We start from the raw sequence: 25,427 nt of genomic DNA on the forward strand, positions 1-25,427 counted from the left end.
GCCGGCGCTCAGGGGTCGGGTTTGGAGGTGGGACTGCTGGCAAAATCAAAGATTGGCAGCGGGTCCCGAACCCGCTTCCATCCCGCCTCCAACCAATCTTCCCAGGAGTCGGGTTCCTGATGTGCGCAGGGACCCGACTCCTAGCCGCAGGAAAAGGATTATAGCCACTTAACTGCTTGTTAACCCCGCCTTTAATTAGCGGCGCCCCAGCTGCAGGTAGGCCCCCCTGACCCTGTCGGATATAGCATCCGGCAGTAAGTCAGGGGCCGCTACTGAAGATCGCGGCCGGGGCGCAAGCGAGCGCTGCGCACGGTGATGACGTAATCGCCGGTGGAGCGCTAACGGTTACCACCGTCACTAACCTCGCGCTGAATTTCGTGGGAGGCGTTGGCGGTGCCGCACCCAGGCGCTAGTTGGTTTGCGCCCCGTTAGTGCCCTAGGGCACTAACGGGAGGCGCAAAGCAACCGAATTTCTCCCCCTTAGACTCTTCTGTTGGTAATAAGGTTTGAAGTGTTTGTATAGCCCCTGCTCATTGGGAGAACCTCTCTCACCAGTGACAGATCGCTTCTGTAACCTCACCTGCAGCTGCCATCTGTTTTATCCTAAGGAGAGAGTCTCTGGAGAGCCTGGGTACAAGGGCTCACCTTTGTACAGTGATTGTTAGTGTTTGCAGCACCTCAGTGCAGTCAAACACTGAAAAATCATCTGTCAAACAAAAATGAGTGTGTCACCTTTAAGGAAACTGGCAGATGATGAGTCATCAACTGACGCCATCTGACACTGGCTTCCTCTTAATTGGCTGGCAAGCCCGCAGGGCGGGCTTAACCAGGCCAATTGACGCAAAATAGCGTCGGGCGTCGTTGGGGGCGGGATCAGAACCCGCAAGTCAGCTGACCCGCTCCCAACTCGCCTCTTCAGGTAAAATTGTGGCCATAATCTGTGGAGCAGAATTTTTTTTCCAAGGAACGGAGTTATAGCTTAAGTCAATAATTAAACCTGTTGTGAGTGGAATGCTCGCACTATCTTTCACAGAGTAATGTTTACCAGTTGAATATTTTGTCCAATGCAATGACAATAACTATTTCTGGGTCCCACCATTGGGAGCTCCAATTGGTCAATGTGTCCCTTATAATCCTTAGAATCCAAAAGTTCCTGTTCGTAGCAGCTCTAAACTATACAATCAAGATTTCAGGCATAAAATGAGCCAAATTAGGTTGCAGCAGAACTTGCACCAACTGAAATGATTAAATAGAGTTGAATGATTTGGCCCAAGTGGGTGTACATTTCAGATTGTAAACTTGTGCGATAGCCCCCGTTCCACAACTCAGTCCCTCATGATTGCTGATTTAGGCCCAGTATCTCAGTGTTCAGACGGGTAAAATGTAAAAATGTAATAAAGTCGAGATCCAGTCACTTAATGGATGATTGTGTTACAAATATAAATGATGTAGAGATTGTGATAACAGGTTTGAAAGTTACGAAGAAAGTGAGTTTAGAAATGTATTAATGATGCCATTATTTGTTTCAGATTCTCACCCTCAGTCCTGCAAGGCTTCAGTTGTGGTGCAGTGAAGACCCTGAATTATACTACATTTATTCAGCTTGTTCAAGCAATGAAGGGTAAAGGGGTCATGCTTGATGAAAGTCAGGTGAGGTCATTCACAAAAATCGCATTGGAGGAAAGTTTGAGTGCATTCCCATTAAGCACATTTTCCATTGTTGTTGATGGATTGGTTTAAATGTAAAAGTAACAGAGTATATTTTGCAAATTAATTTTAATGAATAGAAAATCCTACAGGACTCAATGACCTCCACGGTCTAATTCATGATATGTACTCCGAGCACCAAGGGTCAGCACCAGGAGCACAAATTTGTTAAATCTACCCTGTAATATCAGGACTAGGGTAGAACGTGACAAAACAGCCATGGTCAACCTTGACCAAATGACTGAGGTACAGCATTTTAACAGCATGGACATTTGAGCGTGTAAGATGCCCATTCCACTATCTAACTGCAAGATTGACTTGAGTTAACAAAATGTGTGATAGTTCCCTGATTTGATATTCAAGTAGTTACATGTCAATTTTCCAAGGGCGAAAATGTGAGTGAAACTTATTTTAAGTCTGAAATGTAGCTGAATCGAGTCGTAAGTTACAATTTGTGTGGAGGTGAAATGTTGGTTGTTGCGATTTGGCAAAACTTCCTATTTTCTGTTGCTCACCAACTTCAGAGAAAGCCATTTGCAACAAAAGAAAATGGAGTGTACTGAGGAACATCACCAATGAATGTAGGTTTTTATGTTTTTGTTCTCTACCTGAATTTGTGGCCTCTCTTTTCAGCTGGACTGTATGGCTGCTAGACTAACTTCTAATGGAACCCAATTAGCCATAGACACCTTCCCTGTGGATGTTCTGCTGTTCTTCAAGTATGTTCTATTTTATCGGAATTTTCCTCAATTGTTTTGTTGAATAGAGCTTTGATAATGAAATCTGTAACGACCCTTGAGCACTTTAACTTGTAACTTCCTTCGGGATATAACTGCCTGATAGGGTGGTGCATTCAAATTTAATAGATTTCAAAAGGGAATTAGATAAATACTTGAAGGAGAAAATAAAGCATGGCTATGGGGAAAGAGCATGGGAGTGGGACTAACTGGATTACTCCTCAAAAGACCTGATGAACCAAATGGCCTCCTTCTGTGCTGTACTATTCTATGATTCTATAAGGGAGGAAAATTAGAGGTGGGATTAACGAGTTCTACTACACTCAGCAGCCAGGAGCAGGTCACCACCTCCCTCTATTTTACCTCGGTTTGTGAATGATGTTTGGAGTCAAGGGTATATGCCGCTGGGACATCTATTGAAAAAAATAGTATAGAATGAGTCAGGAGGAAAACAAAAGAACAGCATAGAATGTTGTTTAGTTTGAGTTTGACTCCACCAGCAAGCTTTTTTAATTCTAATATTTAGCTCTTTCATTATGCATATAATCCATAAATTAACGTTACAAAATGAGATGATGTGAAGGCAGTGGTATGGCTGTGACAATTGTCCTCAATGCCTAGGGGTGGAAGACTTGGGGATCTCACACTGATATCCATCTGGGAAGTGTATGCGTGTGTGTTTGTATGTGTCTGAAATTACTTGTGACTGTGTGCGCCTTGAGTAGAGGAAGGGAGAAAAGGAGAGAACATTGGGACTAGGGAAGTCACCAATCAATCTGGTCATCCTCCTTAATATAATCTGAACGTATCTCCTGTTTCACTTTGTAGCTCTGCACACTTCAGGAGATCCTCCAACTGCCAGACATTCTTCAAATTAGTTGGGAAATCAAACATTAATATCTTAGGAAAACGATCAGCAAGAAGACGAAATATGTTGAATGATGCCAGAACCTGTTTGGTAAGGATAAAGTGCTCAGCAGGTACAAGCTAGGGATTAATGAAACCAGCATCCTGGGCAGCACTGATTGTGAAAAGGAGCATCACTCCTCTAGCCAATCACACATTGGCACAATGTATGATTATAAGGAATGTCTCACCATTCCACCTTTTGTATTAGGATGACAAGTGAGTTGGTCCTTCAAGAGCCAATACAAACCTAAGTGTTAGACATGGTCACAATAAACTGATGATAACTCAATTACTGGACACCAGTTCCAGTGGTCTGGATGTGACATTTGTCCTCAGTGCCCAGGCTTAGGTGGTGGAAGACTTGGGGATGTTTCTTCGCTCTAATTACCATAGCTACCTCCTTTCCAAAATGGTCAGTATTTGCTTTGAGTTTTGATCATTGATACATTGGTTAGAATATAAGAATTTGAGAATGTAGGAATGAGTAAAGGCTGTTAGGCCATTAGATCAGTGGAATAAAATCTCTTTAGTGACCACAAATGCAGTAGGCTGTGCTTACAAAGTGAGCATTACTATCATGATATGGAACATCATATCATTTCTAAGCTTTTTAATATACTGATAGACAACTGGAAATATTCCCTTCCTTTGAGAGCCCCAACCTGTAATAAAACTTTTCTGAAACATGCTTCATTGTCTTTGAGTAGCAAACTATATGTTGCATCCTCTTTCATCTTGAGCCTGCCAACCACAAAATTGTTTGTTTGGCTGAACGGTAACACTCTTAGCTGTGTAACAGAAAGTTGTCAGTTAAAGTCCCACTTCAGTACATGAACACATAGGGGTCGATTTTAACTCGGGTGCAGGCAATTGTCGGGTTCCCCGAATTTCGTGATTCCCACACGAATCTAAATGGATGTGTGAGATTGATGCAATTTTAACTCAATTGGCCAATTGATTTCCAACGTGTGGGAAGCCTTTGCAAATGGGTTTTTCATGACTGCAAGTCCCCTCCGATGACGTCATTATTCCTGCTGCATTTAAGGTCCACAGCAAGCCTTGCTTCCTCTGCAGGCTTCCAAGCTTTCCCCTTATGATGGCACAGGAGCCTGCAGGAACAATGGCCAGTGGGAGGGCAAGAGCTGCGCCTAAATTTGATGAGGCATCACTGCAGGCATTGTTGGATGGGGCTAGGGCCCACAGGGAGGTCCTGTTCCCTTCTTCAGGGAGGAAGAGGCCTCCCAGTCAGACCAAGGCTTTGTGGCTACAGGTGGCTGGGGAAGTCAACTCCTTGGGGCTCACACGGCACACTTGGATGCAGTGCAGGAAAAGATTCTATGACCTTCATCGCACTGGAAAAGTAAGTATGAAGTTTCCCTCACCCTCAATCTGATCCCCATTGCCTTTCCTCACCAGCACTCAGCTTTAGCAATCTCTTCCTCCACATCCCACTTGACACTGACATCCATGCACCCTTAGCCATTCCCTCTCTCTCTATGCTCACATTCACCTAACTATTTGACCATGCAGCCCTCACACTCCCTCTCACTCTGATGCTTTGAACACAACTGACAACACACAGAGAAGCCCCTTGGTCTTGCAACCTCACTCCATCTTTGTCTCCTTCTAAGTATCTATGCTATGCAATCTCTATACTCACTCCTTCAGTCTCACTCAACCTCCACTTATCTCCCTCATTGCAGGAGAAGAGAGCTCACAACAGGAGAGAGCGAGCCAGGACAGGAGGAGGGCCACCCTCATTAGCCCAGCTCACCCGCTGGGAGGAAGCCGTCCTGGAGATTGTCGGGGCTGATACAGATGCGGAAGTTGGGGAAGGACAGACAGGTGCATCCCCGCAAGCTGGTGACAGAATAGTTTTCCATCTCTCTCATTGACATTGCATGAGTCGCTGATAATGATTCTGAAGCTACATTATATGGACTTATGATCATCTGTTAAATGCAATGTGGATGTAACCTTGGCATCACATCTCTAACTTTTTCCTTGACTCCCCCACAGGACCATCGAGAGCCCCCGTCCCCACTGTGCAGGAGGAAGAGCCTGAGATTCCAGACTCGTCAGAGGAATCTGCAACCTCTGAGGGCGTAGCGTCAGCAGAAATAAGCGCACCCAGCACCAGCGCAGACACTCGCACCTCGGGGGGACCTTCGGGACATAGAGTAGTGTTGTCACCTGGTGTATCACAGCTCACAAGTGAGCATCAGCAGATTGTGGAGAGTCCTCGTCGGAGGGCGCAGGACTCTGCCAGCTCGGCTCAGCTGCATGTCGACCCTCTGCCTCTGGGTCCATCCATAAGATCAGAGGTGATGGAACTCCATGCACAGATGCAGGCGTCTCTGGCGGGTTTTGTCTCCAGGGTCGCTGCGAGTGTGGAGCGAATGGAGGAGTCCATAGCGAACATGAGCAGAGCCTTTGTGGAGTCAGTGGCGCATGAACACATCAACACGGAAAGGATGGCTACCTACGTGGAAATGATTGCTGCCTCCATGGTAAGGCTGGCTACGGTAGAGAAGAGGAGGGCTACGGCCATGGAGGAGCTTAGTCGCCAGGGTATGGAAAACATGGTGAGTGTTCAGAATAGAATGACATCTCTTGAGGAGCGATGGGCATCTATTGAACATAGAAACCAGACCTTCATGGAAGTCCTTCTGAGTAGGACTGCCATTGCAGATACGGGTCCCCATGGCCCCCCTGATGTGCAGCAAGGTGCTCTCAAGCCACTAGCCGGCGCGGAGGGGGAGCTGACCCGTGAGAGGGAGATTGGTGGCAGGCCTCAAGGAAGTAGGGGGTTCCTCTCCAAGCGCTCACACTTCCATGCCACTGCAGAGCCCTCGGTCAGAGCCCCGCCGGAGTCCACACCCAAGTGAGATAGACGTCTCAACCCCTGCACAGCCGCAGGAGCAGCAGACTGCTGATGAGCCCTCACAGGCTCGCCACCCCAGAGGACGCCCGCCAAAGGTGTCGAGACAGGAGCAGCAGGAAAGTGAGCAAGGGGCCTCCACATCTGTTGAAGCCACAGGGGAACCACTATGTAGGAGCACACGTAAGAGGAAAATAAAGCACAAGTAGTCACAAGGGTAGTCACTTGGGTGAAATTTTGTGCATATTGCAAAAATGCCATCAGTTGGTTCTTGTGCATAAAAATTCTGATGGCAACTGTTGCAGTTCTGGCATGTGTAATTTCGCAAATGTGACTTTCACATTGAGGGCTTAGGATTACTTGCAGTTGTCAGGATGCTGGTCAAATAGCTGGGAATCCGCAGGGTTTGGCCATTGTCGATGCTCAGGTAAGAAGCTGCGAGGCAAAAGAGTTTGATTTACTAGGCTAAGTAAATCTGGCCAGGATGAGTGCGTTCCTTGCATCCTGGGCAGCAATGTTCTCGCGTAATGCTGCCGCTGGTTGATGGGCCTCTGCAGGATGCGCGTTTTCGCCCTCCTCCTTCTCCTCCTCATCATCATCATCATCTGAGGAGGGTATGTGAGGAGCCACTTGGTCCTCAGGAATATGCAAGGCACGACGCTGTGCCATGTTGTGGAGTGCACAGCAAACCACGATGATTCTGGAGACCCTGGCTGCTGAGTACTGTAGGGCTCCACCTGATCTATCCAGGCATCTGAAGCGCATCTTCAGCAAGCCGATGGTTTGCTCGATTATGGATCTGGTGGAAATGTGGCTGGAGTTGTAGCGCTCCTCAGCTTCGTTGGCTGGCCTCCTCAACGGCGTCATTAGCCAAGTCCTCAAGGGATAGCTTTTGTCTCCAAGTAGCCATCCGTGAAGTTGGTCTGGCGGCCTGAATAGCGGAGGCATACTAGACTGGCGCAGTATGAAGGAGTCATGGCAACTGCCAGGGTACTTGGCACAAACATGCAAAATCTCCTTCTTGTGGTCACACACCAGCTGAACGTTAAGGGAGTGGAAGCCCTTGCGGTTGACAAAAATACCTGGATTGCGATGGGGTGCCCTAAGGGCCGCATGTGTGCAGTCAATGACGCCCTGCACCCTTGGAAAGTCTGCCAGATGAGCTAATCCAACCGCTCGCGCCGTCACATTTGTGAGATCCCTGGTGAAATGGATGTAATTGTCCACGAGGGCAAAGAGGGCATCGGTTACCTGCGTGATGCAAGTGTGTGCGGCCGACTAGGAGATGCCGCTGATGTCTGCTGATGATCCCTGGAATGAGCCTGAGGCAAAAAGGTTGAGTGCGGTGGTGACTTTGATGGCCACTAGTAAGGAGTGTCCACCTGGTCCTCTGGGCAGCAGGTCTTGCTGTATCATTGCGCAGATGTCAGTCACTACCTCTCGCGAAAGTCGGAGCCGCCTTTGGCACTGCTGCTCAGTCTTGTTGAGGTAGCTGACCCTGTGTCTGTAGACCCTGATTGGGGGGTATCTCCTGCGCCGACGGGCTTCCATGCGCTGTCCCCTTCTGGCCTGTGCTGCCTCAGGTGGGTGAGCAGCAGCCTGTCGCTCCTGTTGCTGCTGCCGTTGCTGGTGCTGCTGTTGTTCCTGGTTCTGCTGCTGCCGCGCCTGGTGCTCGAGCTCCTCTAATGCCAAGAAGGGAAGGAGAAAAATGGCTTCCATGCTTCTAGCATATGCCTCCACTGAGGAAGCGCTGAGTGAGGGTGGCGAGAGGGGTTTCCCAGGAGTTCACACTGGAGATGTGTGTGAGGCTCCAACCTTCCACAGGTGTGGTTAAGCTTGGTAAAAGTTGCCCCAGGCCTGAAACAACAAAGCCCTGCCACCTGCAAATGATGACTGATCAAATCTCCTCTTTAATGGTTGACCTGCAGCTGATAGTCAGCAAGCCAAAATGCTCACGCCAGGTTTCACAGGCGTGATCCCCACCAGGCGTGTTTTACGTGGGAAAAGGGTTAAAAATGCAAGGGCCTGTTAAAATGGCATTATAAAGGCCAATTATTGCTGATTAAGGGCCTTAAAGACCAGTCCCGCCTATTGGAGGCAGGACTGATTCGGGACCATCAGACACACCTGGGTTAAAATGGCTCGGAGTCGGGAACCAGGCAGGGTGGGGAGTCCCGCCCGCCAGTTTTAGCGATTTTAACCCCCCGCACGCCTCAAAGCCCGCCTCACGGCTCAGTTAAAATCAACCCCATAATCTGTACTGACAGTTAGTGCTGTATTGTGGGATGTGCTGTCTTTCAAATGAGGCCTTTCTGCCTGTTTGTGCGACCTGGCTGTGTGTAAATTGGCTCCAATGTTCGCCTACAAAACAACATTGACTACACTTCCAAAGATTTTTGGGGGATTACAAACACTTTCCTTACTTACGCTTCACTGCCATTATACTAGATTAGAGTAGAAAGTTTTGTATATGAATTGCCCAGTTAAAGTCGTGAAATGGACTGAATGTTGCATTGTTGATAGTGGCAAAATATTTTGGGATCCATTCAGCTGAAGCTGCAATCTGAGTTTAAAATGAAGCCCATGACCAGATGAAAATTTCTCATATTTTCTTGATAAAATTGATGAATTATGGCACTGTTATTTCATGCAACTAATGTAGTCTTCAAATGGTAAAGATGAACTGAGTTTCATTTGTGCGCAAAAAAAATATTGTCTTGCTGAATTAATGTTGCTCATTTTGCCAAAAATTCAGGGAATTTCTGGCAGACCTCTGACGAAGGAGAGTGTGACAGTACTGGGTGTTTTGGTCTGTGACCTCGAGGGATCCATTATCACCGAATCTGATATTTCCATTTTGGATGCATTAAAGAATTGCATTTCGTACAGAGAGGATCAGAAGAGAGCAATTGAAGTTCTACTTCAGAGTGGAGCCAGCAAATACGGGTGAGTGTGAAATGTTCACGTATTTCCTTACAGATGACACCAGAGTCTCTTAATTTCATGCTTCATTGCTTCGTGTAATACTGTGAACTTTCTAAGGGGAATGTGGATACTGTCTATACAACAATCCCCATGTATACCGCAGTAGAAGCAAGTGAATTGAATTAACAGCAGACTTGGGCCTGAAATCTGCCATCGTTGAGCAAGGAGAAGTGCATGCTTGGGAGAAGAAGTGACTGTGGACCTACGGTTCCCAAAGCTTTCCACCACTGGGGCTTTCCTCACCTCATGTCTGGGTTTGTTGCAGATTAATTGATAGAGATTGATCGCCATGATTAGTCAACAACTCCATATCATTGTATCTTGTGACTCGCAGGATGGTAGAAGGTGAACAAGATGAACCTTGGTCATTTTTGTTTAGCAATTACCATATTCCTAAGCACTCTACTGACTGCTCCAGCAGCCTGCGGCCAGAAGAAAGGTGTGTGTGAGAAAAGGGTTCTTAATTTTCAAGTTTTTCCTTCCTCCACATCCCAATTGGAAAAATCCGTGTATATTTTCAAGGGAATGATTTTGAAAGGAAGGTGACGTTTGGGTGTTGGGCATGGGATTTTAAAATTGCTCAGTGAAATTCAGAAAAGTTTGAGGATGAATATTTAGAGGATATCCGTTGCAGATTATTTACTGTTGAAACACAGGCGGTACTTATCAGTTGTATTTTTAAGGTGGCAGTTATAGAAATGTATTCTTTAACTCCGAGTGTCTTGTTTGGCTGTAGTGTTCCTTCATCGTGGTCGTCATCTACAATACGCGATCTTGGAAATCTTCCGTTGGCTTTGACCGACACGTGGACTCAAGTAAACAGGGTATGCTTTACTTGGTTTAAAATTGATTCAGATAGCTAAATTTGTTAGACAATAACCCCGCTGAATTCCTTGGGTAGACTACAATACACTCTTCAGTTAAAGCCTGTTCTTAAGAAACACTAAGTGATCCAAATCCCACGTGATGAACATATATTTTCACTTTTTATTTGATCAAAACATTGGCACCCGCATAAAAATGAGTTCCAGTTTGAAATTACAATGACCTACAGGGTGACTTCATTAACGTGGACAATGATACTGGGCAGTTTGTCACTAACCTATAATGTGGTTGTGGTGCTTTTGTTGAACCTTATATTTGGAGACCCAAAATTGAATCTGAAATTGTGTTGGTTTCTAAATCATTGTAGCTTTCATTAGAATCTGGTGAGGCTCATTGAGAACTCTACGCAGAGCTGCTTTTACCTGTGTTTGTGTTCTTTTCCCAACATGCTTAGCACTGGAGGCTTGCATTGAATTTGAGATGTTGGAGGGTGGGCTTGTGAATTGCATGGCAATAGTGCCTTTATCCTGCAAGCACCATTCTTTCCAGTGTAGCACTGGCACTAATGTTTTCCAGCAAATGCTTTCGTCGGTGAAATATGTTTTCTTGCAAATGTTACCGTAGGCAAATCAGGAACTGTATGAAATTAGATGTTTTTTCTGTGAAATTCTTCAGCTTTTCACATTTTGTCCCATGCAGGTTGTCCTGAATGAAGCTCTCCCAAGATTTATTAAAAAAGCAAAAAGGTTGAGACCCCCACGTGACTTGCTGCTATTCATAAAACAGCTCAATTTACGAGGAAGATCAAACAATACAGCAAGTATGTAATTAGCATTTTCTATATTCATTCTTGGGATGTGGGTGTCGCTGCCAAGCCTAGCATTTATTGCTCATCCCTAGTTGCCCCTGAGATGGTGAACCTTCTTCTTGAACTGCTGCAGCCTGTGTGGTGAAGGTACTCCCGCAGTGCATGTTAGGGAGGGAGTTCCAGGATGCTACAGGAGAAGCACCGTTATGTATGTAGAGCATAAGTCATCAGTGAAAGGACAGGACTGTCCTTCATTTATGAATATGATGCAGCCTCAGTTCATGAGCAATGTTCCCTGTAATCTGCGCTTTGTTTTGCGCGGCCTTTTTCTTTTAATGCACGGTCCCTTGAAATTTCAGCGCATGTGCGATATTTACAATGTAACCTTTCAGATTACTGTGCGGCCGTGCGCGCGGGCACCTTAGCGGGAACATTGTTCATGAGCATCAATGGAACAAGAGGATGTTGATGGACACGTGCAGTATGTTTACTTGATTCCCCAACCCATATAGCTTTGTGTTGAGTGCCCATTGTTCCGCGGGTGACAGAGTAAGGTAACGCATAATTATTTTTACTGTACAGAAAATAGCAAAGTGATGCTAAAATATTCTTTATCAACTGCAGACCTGTAATTTCACCAGTGTTACCTTTCACCAGCAATTCAGTAATCCAGGAATGGCCTTGGTTTAAATGGTCATTTTTGATATTTTAAGAGCATGATTACCAGCAAACTGAAATATTATAACTAAAAGACGGCTATGTTTCCAGTCTGTACAGAGGGACCGATTGCAGCAGAAGCCATTAATGACCTGACACCTGCAATCTATGATGCCGCCCAGTTAGACCTCTGTTTGAGTAAACTTGTGCTGAAAAACAATGTCCTCCAACTGGGATCTCTTGCCTTTGATTCTACTCAGCTGGAAGTTCTGAAAAAGAGACTATTACAGGTATGTAAGTTTGATGTAAAGACAGAAAGAAGAAATTTGCATTTATCTAAAAACAGAAAATGCTGCAAATACTCAGCAGGTCGGGTTCGTCGAAAGGTCATCAACCTGAACCATTAACTCTTTTTGTCTCTCCAATGACCCTGCCTGACCTGCTGTGTATTTACAACATTTTCCATTTTTATTTCAGATTTCCAGCATCTGCAGTATTTTGCTTTTGTACTTGCATTTATATAGTGCCTTTCACTACCTCAGGACATCCCACAGTGCTTCACAGGAAATGAAGCAATTTTTAAATTGCAGTGATGTTATAATATAGGGGAACGTGACAACCACTTTGCACAAAGGAAGGTATCACAAATAGCTATGGGATAAGTGACCCAGAGGCACCCTGATTCCAAAAGGTTCAAAGTTGACCCGTATCGGTGACCGTGATTTAATTTTATTCAGCGCAAGCAAGGCTTTATACATTACAGTATTAGAGCAGTTTACAGAGTATAATTGAGACTTACATTACTCTGTTATGCTCTGAGTCAAAGTGATGACTGTAATTAGGCTGCACACTGTGCCTCTTGTCTCTCTCAGTCTCTCTGGTGTCCCCTGGATTCTTCCTGAAATCTTCTACCCTGTGTGGCTGATGGGACCGCCTTCTTGTTCCCTTCCTATCATTCAATACCTAAGGAGCCTCACTGGACCAATCATTGGCTTACACCTACTTGCTGACACCATTTTGTGCAGAGATTTTGCTTTCAGGAGTTTGCAGGTAATTTCTGCAACTTGGGAAGACACCCTCACCACATTACAAGTCACTCTCACTACATTGGAGGATTGTGTCTCTGATCTCCACTTTACCTGGCATCTATCAAATCTGCATGGTGCCACTTATGCAGTCTCACCTTGGACCTCGGATTTGGACCAAAATGAGCCCCAGCAGCAATGACACCAGCAGCCTTCTCTTCACCGACCTGATGCTCCACAGGAAAGAGGGGATCAGCACAGGGGTGCACCGCGCCGAAGGCGATACCCTCAATGCAGGTTATACAGGCTTTCTGGACATGACTGAACGGCAGTGCTTCAGGAAGCTCAGGCTATTGCGCCAGGCCATTGCAGACATTTGTAACTTGCTGGAAGATGACCTGCTGCCCAGAGGGCCTGGTGGACATGCCTTACCAGTGGCTGTCAAAGTCACCACCGCCGTCAACTTCTTCGCCTCAGGCTTCTTCCAGGATCTGCAGCAGACATTTGCAGGATCTCTCAGACGGCCGCCCACAAATGCATCACCCACGTGACCGATGCCACGTTTCACACGTCAGCCACGTATGTAAATGTCGCCACTGATGAAGCCAGTGTTACTGAGCGGGTGCTCGGTGTTGCGGCTCTGGCTGCTCATATGTGGCCAGCAAGGCACCTGCACGTCACCCAGGAGTGTTTGTGAACCGGAAGGGCTTCCACTCCCTAAATGCTCGCTGCAGGAGGAGGAAGGCGCAGAGAGAACAGCCTCTTCGAAGGTGGAGGAACAGATGGAATGCGAGGCGGAGGAGAAGGAGGAACCGGAGGTGGAGATGGCACCAGCAGTGGCGCCAGCAGCGATGCACATTGCTGCCCGGGATGGCCTCATAATGGCCCGATTGACTTAAGTTGTACCAGTGCACCATCTGACTCCCAGATGCTGTACCAACTCACCCCCCGCCGCCCCCCACCAGCACCACAAAGCAGTTGTAAGATGACCAAACCATTCATGTCAACCAAACACCCATTGCTCAAGGTTAAGTAATGTCTCACCATTCACTCCAAGTGACCCAGCCACTTTCCAGATAGCAGGCAAAAATGGACAAGACGGGAAAGTAGTGCAAAGAAATAAATTTATGTGGGTCATAAATAGAACTGAAACTTAACACCAACATTTTGGCAAACACCCATGTGCATACCTGTGCATCTACGATTGTGTCTTTTTTCTTTTCCGAGTGCTTCTACGAGGTGCAACCCCTGTGACTTCAGCAGAGGTAGAGGCAGGCTGCTCACTTCCCTGCTGTGACTGCTTCAACACTTTTGATGGACGTCCTCTGGGATTTAGGGCCTGTGAGGGCCCCGCCAAACACAGCTCCTCCTGCAACTGTGCAGTGGCAGACTCGGCCATCGGGATCCGAAGCAGCATGTGGGGCTCTGCCTGAGGGGGAGTCAATGGGGGAGAAGTGGGAGCGCTTTGAGGAAAGCCCCCACTTCCACGCCCCCTCTCACCACCATCCCTCTCATGGGCCACCCACACTTCCCTGCTAGCACAGAACTGGACATCACATTGCTGCACATCAGTGGGGCCATGAAGATCTAAGTCTACGTTGGTATCCGTCCTAAAGATGAAGTCAGTGAGAATCTGCAATCTGTTCACAGCAAACATGTTCTCATTCGACTGGCACATGAGCTGCTCCATGCAGGAGGCCATCCTTTCCATGGAACAGCACTTCATTGCCATTGCCTGTGATATGGTGGTGCTCATGTTGACGATAGACTTCTCCATTCTCTACAATCGTGCAGATCGTGGCTTGAAAAGCCCCCGAGGTTCAGCATCTGCATCCAGCTGAGCAGTGCTTGGAGCGTGGTGCGCCCTCCAGCGAGGAGTCTCCACTGCTCTCCCTGTGTCCACCATCTGCTCTTGCTCACTTGAGATGTATGAGACACCCGGAGACAGCACTGCTCCATGTCCTGCTGGACCCACTGACGTGTGTGTATCTGCGCGAGTGCTGAGTGCACATGGGTCTGGTGACTGTGCACCCTCCGAGAATGGAGCTTCCTCTGAGGAGTCGTCTTCCTCCTCCGGTTGGACAGTGGGGGTGGGTGCACTTGATGGACCTGTGGGAGAGTAAAGACATGAATAAGACACTTATGTTAAGAATGTGTAACATTACCATTATGCACATGATGATATTTTGCTGGCTGCTGACATTAGTCACCATGTGTGACTGTTGTATGCCATGCGGGAGATTTAATTCTGTCACCAGGTTGCTGGGTGGTCCCCCTCTCTCTCCGTCTCCCACTGCCAGCAGCTCTGTCACTCCAGTTATTTCGAGGGCCTCCTCTGCAGTCGTCAAATTTGTATATATTGGAGGGCCACCTCCGGTTCTCTCTTGGACGCACCCTTCTGTCGCTGTGGCTCCATCTTTGGTTGCACTCACACACATCTCTTCAATATTGACCAATAGCCACCTCTCCCAACCACCTGTCAGCCCCCTCCAACAACCTTCAACTGGGGTGTGTGCAAGGCTCCTTTAAATACCTGAGCTGAAAGCGAGTCATCGGTTACCTCGTCAGACCCTCTCCATTTAATTGGCTGGGAAACCCGCGTGATTGTTTCAATTGATGTAATTGAGTTAAACGCTCAGTGCAGAACGCGCTGTTGAAAACCTCGGGAGGGCGACCCGCTGCGCCGCCTGCACGCACCCGCCCCAACTCTAAGGTAAAGACTCCGGCCAGTAAGTTCAAGGTTTAAAGAACAGATCTGGAAATCAATCTGTTGCTAAATATTCTAGATCCAAAAAGGAATTTGAAGCTGGATTTGAATACTGGTAATCACTGCTAACAAATTGACTGTATTTTATTATTTTGGATTTCCTGAAACAGATTTATCCCAATGGGCTACCAGAAAACCAGATTCAACTGCTGGGGAACATAGCCACAGTGTTTAATGCGACAGAAGTCAGCAGCTGGAATATCACTCAAGTTGTGACACTTTCCGCATTAATGATGCAACAGCTGGAAAACACAACGGTACTGAAACCAGGAGAATATTAATGTGAAAATATTGGTATCTGCAGACATAGGGTGGCTTGATCATGAGTGAAATGTGGAATTTGCTCTCTGAAGTTTAAGACCTTTAGTGGGAAAAATTCAGTTCCTTTGCGCCTCCTGTTAGCGCCATAAGAGGGCGCTAACGGGGCGCAGAACACGAAATTCAGCGGGAGTTTAGCGGCGGCGGTAACCGTTAGCGCCCCGCAGCGCTGCGCCACCAGCGATGACGTCATCATTGTGCGCAACGCCTCGGCCACGATCTTTGGTATCGCCCCCTGACTTACCGCCGGACGCTATCTCCGACAGGGTCAGGTGGGCCTACCTGCAGCCGTGGCGGTGCTATTTAAAAGCGAGATGCCGGGCGGCCATTTTTGTTGTTGGCCGCCTGCCAGCACCTGCCTCCACTACCGTCTCCGGCCTCCTGACCCGCTCCCCCGCGGAGTGCCGGCTGCGCTCCATGAGCCCGGCACTCCGATCCCCGGTGGCCCAACTGGGCTCCGGGTCGCGCTATGCAAGGCTCCTCCCCTTTAAGAAGTGGAGGAAGGCCTGCAATACCGCGGCACCCCGCTTTCCTCTTGGGGCACTACCACTCAATTTCGGCCACGGGAGTGGTAATTTTTCCGGGGTGCTAAAAGTAGTGCCCCGGCGACATTAGCGCCCCAAAAAGGGCACAACTCAATTTTTCCCCCTTCGTCTTTCCTTGAAACCGGGACCACCTTGGGTCAGTGATAACCCAAGGCTGTTTTGAAACAGCTGCAGGAAGTTGGGTACAGTGTGTAATTGCTGGAAATGGGCAATGGAACAGTGGAAATTTGAGAGAAATAATATGTAAGGTGCAATTAAAAGGTTTATTGATAGATATTTTCCAAAAGGAGTATAGTACAATTATTGGAATTTTATGTAAATATTGTGTAGTTATAAATTTGTGGAAAACGAGCATCAAATAAAGCAGCATCTTAAATTATAGGTCCTATGTAACAGTGAGGTATGAACACTTTTTAAAATCCCTTCTGCAGGTTAAATCCATCATTACACGATACCTCCAGTTAGATGGAATTCTAAACGCAGTTTCATTGAAAGCTATTGGTGGAGCCAACTTGTGTACTCTGGATGAAAGTCAGCTGATGGCAATTTCAAACTTGACGTAAGTGTCGCATCTTTTCATTGCAAGTTTCCTGACGAGTGAAATGTGACCATTTCCATCAGAACCAAAGTTAGTCTATCAAGTGACTTAGTGCCGTGCAATTGTGAAGCAAACTGTGATGAGACACCTTATGGAACAACGTCACAGCTGACAGAATGCTCTCACCGGCTCAATCACTTCTGAATTTTGAACATTGAACATTTCTGGCATACATTTGCCACGGGTCTGTACCCAGTCCAAACAACTATTCATTCAGTGTGAGCCTAGTGAGCAGGCTATTTGTCTCTGGAAAGCATTACAGCAGAAGCCAATCCTGCCCTCTGCTGAAGTCTCCCAGTGAATACACATGCCCTTTCTAACATGGGTCACTGAATTGATATTGTCAGTAAAAGTTCAAATTACACTGGGAGATGTGATCGAGAGTTTGGCACATCTGACACTCTACCACATACTGCCAAAATATTGGGTCAATCTCTTTGGGCTGAAACGGGCAGAGACATATCCCTTACCTGGTGCAGTTGCAGAAGCGCAAAACAAAATTAACATTGTAACCTTTCTCCCACAGGGATGCAGGAGCTCTGGATCTTTCTGTGTGCTCACAGTCGAAGAAAAACTTGCTTTACAGTCAGGCACTCTCTGCATTGAGCTCTCAGCAAAGTAACCCGATCCCCTACTTCCACCTGATAAAGGTGTATGTTGGTGAGTAAAATTAGGCTTTTTCTTTACTCAGCTAGGTGTCTGACTCACAAGGAAACCATCTTCATATTTATGTCTTCAATCTAAGCTCCTGAGGTGCCCATAGGTAGAGTCTCTGCCGGTCTGATAGAGCTGGAATTCCAGGAACCTCACGCCACCACTAGAAGTGCGTTGGAGCAGGACTCCTGTCTGAAAAGGAAGTTGAACCAGTCCCAAATCCTCTGAATATTTGGGGGGGACTACAGAGGTCCCTGTCCCAATTGCTCAACGGAAAATCCAAGCAGCTCTCTGCCACTCCAGTGGGGAAACTAGATGCATTCTTGCATCAATTATCTCAGTTCTGCAATGTCTTTGGGGACTGTGGAAGGCCCAGTACGGAACCCAAGTCTGCTCCCACCAAGCGTGGGATGAGTGGGCCTTAGGGTGGAGTGCTCAGGAATTCTCCCAAACTGCTACTTGAACATGGAGAGGGCCAGCAGATGCTTCGCCATTGAAAATTCTTTTCAAGAAGTTATTGGGGCAATATACCAAGAAATCGTCCAAGGTTTCGTCCCTTTTTTTTTTAGGCCTCCTTCCCCTCTGGCAGAAATACATATTTCCGCACTCGCCTTACCCTCAAAGATCATCACCAATGTGTATAACTTGTTATACCGGAGTGGGCAGGTAACAAATGTCTCTGTTTTCTTCAGGTGGAGCCTCAGCTAATGATCTGAAGTATCTTGCAAATAACAGGGTTAACATGGACTTTGCAACCTTCAAGGGTTTGGATCCTGAAGAAGTAAAGGTATGTACAGTATGATTATGATCTGCTGCTTATGTTAGCATGGCAGTCATTCCAGTTTCTTTACCTCACATCTCATTCTCAGCCGATCGACTGCACGCTGACCCTGAAACCGTGATGTTGATTGATCGCATGTCATTGTAGAATTGCACTTCAGTAATATAAATGTAGAGAGAGTAATTGTGTCTGGTAATATATGATTGAAAATATAATGAATGGAACGGCTGCAAAACCCACAGTAAATGCTACACTCTTTAGAATTCTAAATAATAGACATCTTAGCAAATGAGTACAGTGGACACTGGGCAAGTGGTTCAAATGATATTGTAAACTGTGAGAAGTTAGGTCAAATAACTTGTTTTCTGGCTGAACTGCTAATGCATGACAAGGCAATGTGGTTTTTAGTCTTCGTATTGAAAGATGGGACAAGCATACGTGAGGGTGCATGTGAGAGATGCGATATCTAGATGACAGCAGAAGGTGATGCTATTGTTATGCCCTCAAGTTATGCAAGTATGTAATTATATATTGGGCACTACCAGACACGCTCCTGAACATAAGAAGTGGGGACCACTTACTGGGGTGACCAGCATCACTAATTGTTAGTATATAACTCAAACAGACTTGAAATGTATAATATGTACCTTATACTCAGTAATGTATGAATCTTCTGGTAAGGGATCCAAGATACTGCAAACTGATCACTAGTTCAAATCCAACATTGCCAGTCCCATCCTGCACCTTGATTTCATGCTGTCAAGTTAATAAAGGGCAAGTTCCTGATGAGGTGTGAAATCTAATATGTTGGACTCATTCATCAAATATTTCTTCTGTTTCAGAAACTGAATTCCCAGAATCTGATCGACTTGCTTGGATTTAACCTTCAAGCTCTTCAAGGTGGAGTGAATGAAACTGTCGTGCTCGTTTGGGTGGCCTCTCACACTGAGTCTGAAGTGAGGAGACTTGGGTTGACAGGAGGAATTCCAGATAATTCATCAGGTAATTCCTTGCTGAAGCCAGAAAGTACCATGCTCAAATATCAGTTGTTTTTTGTCATGTACGTGAAAGCTTCCATGACACTTTCAACATAATTCCTTGGTGATAACAATTCTGCACTTTTGGTTCTATTGCCATTTTGTACTAACTGCACACATTGATTATAATGTAATGTCAGGAATCCTTAGGATTAGCACAGCCAAGACAGTGACAGATGCTTTAAGGGGCTAACATTTACTGTCAGGCCCGTCGATTTTACAGTACAGTACACGTCAAACATCAGGTGTGGACACATTGTATTACGGGATTGAGTGAGCCTGCCAAAGGGAATGTGACATTTCAGAAATATTTCCTCTTCCTTCTGAGATCAGTAACTGTGAGTGTACTATCGTATAATGTTATGGTGTGGTTAAGAATAGTAACACATTATCAGGACTATCTTTTAACAATAACCATTTTGTTGTATTTTCAGAACCCCAACCTGATACGGTAAGACAGACTCAACACTTTGTATTTTCAAAAGTATCAGTTTTCAGTCCAATTTCTAGCCCCATATGTTTTGAAAGCCAGTATTTTGGTTGAATTTCAGTAAATTTACACTGTTGTTGGTTTTAAACATGTGTGGATTATGGAAAAGCCAGTGGTTTAATATTTTTTCAAAATCTACAATAATACTTACATATATGCATAGTTTATCATGTTACATTTATCATTATGAATTTAAGATGGCTCAGTACTAAACCTATTATTGTGCTTTCTCTTCCTTAGCCTGGTAAAACCAGAGTAAATGGTGAGTGCTTTTTCTACACTTTTTTATAATTTCACCAGTTAATTTCAGTATGATAATTACTGCATATTAATTTTTTTCTACTTTTCAAACAGAAACAACATTGTGTGCAGCTGTGAACAGGTAAGAATTTGAGGAGAATACCTTTTCCACACTGCTTCAAGTGAGGCCCTGTTTTAGTAACCCTGTCAACTTGTTGGTGTGTGACTTCACCTGACACTGAGGATATCCAAAGCATCTCGTGTGCATAACTTAGAACCTGTTAGAAAACTTAGCTGACAAGTTTGATTAGTTTCAAATCATGTGACATGTTGAGAATTCAAAAGAAATTGTTCTGTTGTTTGTTCCTCAGTGTAATTTCTTCCCTAAGACTAGATTTATTTCTCTCCCACAGTTCGGCTTTGAATAATTTCCTGACTGAAGTTAACATGACCCAACTCTGCAACTTCAACATTACAGACTACGCATGTGCTGAGGTAAGCTATGTCGCAGTCCAGAGTTACACACAAGAATGTGTGTGGCAGCTTACACTCCGATAAAACAAAGTAGTTGTAGAACTGCTCCATTCTAAGACTGCATGATAATAGTTGTTAATTCTTAGGTTCTTAGTTTGGACTCGAGCGGAATCAAGGGATATGGGGATTGAGTGGGAAAGTGGAATTGAGGTCGAAGATCAGCCATGATCTGATTGAATGGCGGAGCAGGCTCGAGGGGCCGTATGACCTACTCCTGCTCCTAATTCTTATGTTCTTATTACTAGCACATTCAGCAGATATAAAACTGAATGAATTTATCGATAGTGGAGTGTTCCTCACTTGGTGGTATTTTGCATCAATGCCTTAACCCAACATATGTTTTTTTCTAAATTGATTGCTTTGCAGATTGATCTACTGCTTTCAGGTTTAAGCAGTGATGCCTTGACTGGTGTATTCCAGTGCTTCATTGGCCCAAAGGCTCTAAATAGGTCAGATGAATCTGCACTGACCGTTTTTGTTCAGAAGCTTGACAGAACTACACTGAATGAGGCACTGGACAAGTTCAACAACAAGGTAACTAATTATCAACCAGATTACTTTAAAAGAAGCAAGACTATGCACACCTCTATTTACATGCAGTGTCTACGATTTATTTTACAGTGATGTTTAAGCTGCCGTGCAAGGTCTTCCTGATCTGAGTGGCATGCAGTCTTGGCCTTCTGTCATCGGACTGCCCACGGCCTGAGTTTCCCTTCTTAGGCCAGCATATCTTCAGGGCTGCAAGTACACTGAAGGCAGACCACTGTAGCCGCACAAAGTTATAGATACCTTCCCTCAACATTGACTACAGCCTCCTTAGAAGCCTAAGAAATCTCCTGATTACTAGTTTCAGATAGTACAGCACCAGCATGTTGGCCGCCATTCCCTACACGATGGTCTGTGTTGCAGCCAACCATTGGTGCCACATTTATTGAATATCAGAGATGCAGCTATTCATTTCTTAGCTGCATCACTAACTCCTTTACAGCATCATGAAAGGCATGGCATTGTTGTTGTTGCATTTGTATTCTAACCTTCAAGATAGGCCCATTGATCTCTGCACTCGTCAATCCATCTGTTTGTGCCAAGCGTCCAAAAATATGTCCAAGGAGATGTCAACTTTGCCCTAGTCCCAATATACTCATTGATTGGAAGTTCTAAATCCCATGGCTGTTGAGTGCTTGTATATTAGCTGGTGGGGTGCAGGTGTCCTGTTACCTGGTACAGGGCTAGTGGTTGTTTGAGTGGCTTTGATTTTACCTACATCACAAGAGTGACTACATTTCAAAAAGTAGTTCATTGGCTTTGAAGTACTTTGGGATGTCCTTGGAACTGAAAAGGTGCTTTATAAATGCAGTTGCATTAATTGTTGTGGTGTGGGTGCTCTGCAACCTGGCTGATCCAGCTGAGAAAAAGGAAATGTTTTGTTTCCTACACTTGTCCGATTCTACTGCATGATATTTTGGATTAGAAATGTTCCAATTTTCTTTTTAAGTTCTTCTATGAAGGGAAATAGCAGTGTTGAAACCTGTAAAGGAAGCTCTTTGCTCACTGAGTTTAAACACATTCATGGTTTGTTTCAGACCCTGAACACATCAGTAATTCCTCTGATGACAAAGATCACGCTCATGAATGCCCTGTGGGAGATTGTGAAGACCAATGAAAACTTAACCAGTCCAGCTTTCCTGAAAAAATGGTTCCAGGAGCGATTCAGGCCGTTCATTGCTGGCATTTCTCAGTCAGTGCTGAGCCGCCTTTTGACTAGAAACATAACTTGTGATGGTTACCAAGCAGTGTGAGTGAATGACTCTCTTTTACAATAATCCATTGCTGCATATTCAACTGGAAAAGCAACCCCTGTCAAAACATTTTAATTCGTGAATAGACAGGGAGCACACTTAGTACAGGAAACTTTCTGGTATCCGGCACCGACGGGACCGAGCTGGTGCCGTTAGATCAAAACTGCCGTAGAAACCAGCGCTAATGTTAAAACATACGGAGCTCAGAGCTCCGTGTGAAGCAACAAACCTGTTGCTTAGCAACAGCTTCAAAATAGTCAGCGCAGCTTGCAAGCGTCTAGCTGAAGCTGTTGCTTAGCTACAGAGACACTTGCAGAGCCAGGACTGGAGAAAAGAAGCAACGAAAAGAAAAAAAATGATCTGAACCGACTCCTGAATTTTGCCGGTAGATAGAGCTTTCCGGACATTTAACCTCCGGATAAACAAAAGTTTCCTGTATGAAGTGCCTTACACAGACTGGCGGAATTTCAAGCTCCAAACTCAATTCGGTAATAAGTGAGGCTGACTGCCCAGTGCGTCAGTATTGCTAGGTCCAAGCCTCATGCTTTTCCTCCTGGTAATTCAGAATACAGTTAAATGCTGCAAGAAGTCACTGTATAAAAAATTCTGCATGACACGAATGTGTGCTGTATGAGTCCCAAGAATTAGATAGTTTTGGAGCTGGTCACAGATACTGAAATACTTCAGCTCTGTCATTAAGATACTTCAGCAGCCTGAGTTACCAGAGGGTGCCCCATGGCTGTGGAATTGTACTGCAGTAAGGAGACAGACCTTCTGAAGAAGAAGGGAGAAGATTGGTGAGAAAAAAGAAAGAAAATACTTAAAAACAGGAGATTTTTATCAGCCCATTTTGGAACTGATCCCTGAGAGAGGTTTATCACCATGGGATAGATACTGGCATCACCTTTCAGTTCCTGACACCAGACCTGATCATTGAGCATCATTAGGGAAGGATCCTAAAATTGTTCGCCACCAGTTGAACGATTACTATAGAGCTGACATCTAATAAATAATACTATCAATATTTATCCATTTAGCGTAAAAGGACTGAGTAACGGATTCAGTGATATGCCACGTGGAACAAGAGAGACTGTGCTGAAAGTGTGGATCTTCGGTTACCTCAACACCACAGGTAAGCTAGAAAGGCAGTTGTGAATGAAAGAGAACATTAAATGAGTTTTTGATTCTGAATACAGGAAACTTTCTGGTATCCGGCACTGACGGGACCGAGCTGGTGCCGTTAGATCAAAATGCCATATAAACCAGCGGCAATGTTAAAACAGACAGAGCTTTTCAGCTCCGTATGAATCAACAAACGCTGTTGCTTAGCAACAGCTTCAAAACAGTCGGCTGCAGCTGTAAGCGTCTCTAGCTGAAGCTGTTGCTTAGCTACAGACCTTGCAGAGCCTGACTGAGGAAAAAAAAGCAACGAGAAGTAAAAAAATCTCATAGAAAACGGCTCCTGAATTTTGCCGGTAGATAGAGCTTTCCGGACTTTTAACCTCCGGTTAAACGAAAGTTTCCTGTATCTGTTATTTAGTAACTCTGCATGTGTTACCCTGCTGCATAATTTGGGTTTCAGATGTTTACAATTAATGAGAAGTTGACATCTAGGTTTGCAAATTGACCTAACATTTTCTCTCTCTCTCCCAGCATTCCCACTTCGTTGTTATGACAACAACAGTTATGTTGCCTACGTGGACACCTATTTCCAAAGGTTCTCTGAGTTGCTAACTCTGACTGATGCGTTTTTCCTGCTTCCTTCCAATCGTGCTGTTGAGGTAAAACAAAATTATTTCTTTAGTGAACTGGGGTGTGTGTCTGTGTTTCTGGGTCAACTTTACTTACCTGATATTCCAACAGCAGCTGCAGTGAAGCTAGCAGTTTTCGAGTGCGTCTTACCTTGGATGAAGCCCTAGAACACTGGGCCTGATTTGAACTGTGGGCAAGTTTTGAGCAGCTGGATGACGAAGTGAGTTAGAAACTCAGCTGCTTGAGCAGAAAACAGGTCCAGGTTATTTTCACCAGTGGCTTCATGGGGGAGAGGGATGGGAAACCAATTTTCCGATCCTTCAGGCTCGTGCGCAATGTGCTAGTTGCTGACTGAGAGGCCAGGGAAGTTACCTTTGTCCAAGTGTTGTGTGACATATTTCTAGAAAGAGCATTATACTGCTTCACATTGACCCATTCAATTATTTTCCCCGTGGACCTCAGAAGAAGCCCCTCATATCCAACAAATCCCTCCCCTGGGGGTTGAGTCAGCGTTGTGAAGTGTTCAGGACCAGGCTTGTGAGTGTGAACCCAAGTCATGCTAGTCTGTAACATGAAAGAGGATTCACAGTGGCCGTGATTGGCACTAATATTTTACAAGTTTAATCTGGTGGTGCCGTGCATTCAGCTGCTTTACATGGTCTGCTGCCAGTTATTTACATGAAGTTGAGAAATTCCCGATTGTGTTTTTACAGGTGTTGAATGTCACTGATCCCAGTGAATTGGCTGATACGCTGAGCAAGCCTGGATTCATTAATGACAACAAGATTCTGACCACAGTGTTATTCTATATCCAGCCCATCCAGAATCTGGCTACATTCATAGATGAATTCAATCAAAAAAGCCACAAAGTGAGCTGCAACTGCTATTTTACTTTACAGATCACAGGATGTAATGTAGATACACTGTAGTGGTTCAAACAAAATGGTGCCCATCATATCGGAGCAGTGTGAGTGTATGGGCTGTGGTCCTGGAGTAGTTATCGGAAGTCTAAATGCCTCTTTAACAGGAGGGCAAGGGTGCGGGTGTAAGAAGGTATGGATGCTTTGACTATACATTTAACGTGCGCATGGACAAGGTTTAGCAGGGTATACAAGGATTGTGGAATTTTTTCTTTGCTTCCTGACTATTTCTTAGCCAGCTGAGGAACCTCTGGATGAAATCTGGGGACCACATGAATGTTTTCCACGATTTCCCATTGGAACATACAAGTGTGCAGTGACTGGACTCGGACAAGAGAACTCGCCAACAGCACAAGGCAGATGGGGGTGGTGGGATTTGCAATGTTATAACTTAAACTTGTGGATCAGAATCAGAACAGTAACTTTATTCCCTCCAAAGCCGAACTCTGATTGTAACA

General features: G+C 45.4%; 1 protein-coding gene across 1 annotated transcript; it reads left to right on the forward strand.

Moving 5' to 3' along the window:
* Window positions 1-3,044: 3,044 nt before the first annotated feature.
* On the forward strand, window positions 3,045-24,978 carry LOC147110399 (mesothelin-like protein). Its single transcript, XM_086002227.1, has 19 exons — window positions 3,045-3,402; window positions 8,990-9,180; window positions 9,956-10,043; window positions 10,744-10,864; window positions 11,621-11,799; window positions 15,412-15,558; window positions 16,596-16,723; window positions 17,289-17,422; window positions 18,109-18,203; window positions 19,040-19,199; window positions 19,669-19,685; window positions 19,965-19,986; window positions 20,079-20,106; window positions 20,336-20,459; window positions 20,865-21,032; window positions 22,082-22,293; window positions 23,335-23,429; window positions 23,951-24,078; window positions 24,763-24,978. The coding sequence occupies exons 1-19, from the start codon at window positions 3,376-3,378 to the stop codon at window positions 24,976-24,978; spliced, it is 2,280 nt and encodes a 759-aa protein (XP_085858353.1). The 5' UTR covers window positions 3,045-3,375.
* The last annotated feature ends 449 nt before the right edge of the window (window positions 24,979-25,427 follow it).

This window comes from Somniosus microcephalus, chromosome 11 (assembly GCF_052327205.1).
Source record: "Somniosus microcephalus isolate GS21.2 chromosome 11, FLI_Smic_1.0, whole genome shotgun sequence".
NCBI classification, from domain to species: Eukaryota; Metazoa; Chordata; class Chondrichthyes; order Squaliformes; family Somniosidae; genus Somniosus; species Somniosus microcephalus.

Excerpts from the sequence above, each read along its gene's own strand:
- LOC147110399 (XM_086002227.1), top strand. The coding sequence starts at position 3,376 with ATGTTGAATGATGCCAGAACCTGTTTG. Across the intron at positions 10,865-11,620 it reads AAGATCAAACAATACAGCAA|TCTGTACAGAGGGACCGATT; the intron begins GTATGTAATTAG and ends CTATGTTTCCAG. Across the intron at positions 20,460-20,864 it reads CAGACTACGCATGTGCTGAG|ATTGATCTACTGCTTTCAGG; the intron begins GTAAGCTATGTC and ends ATTGCTTTGCAG.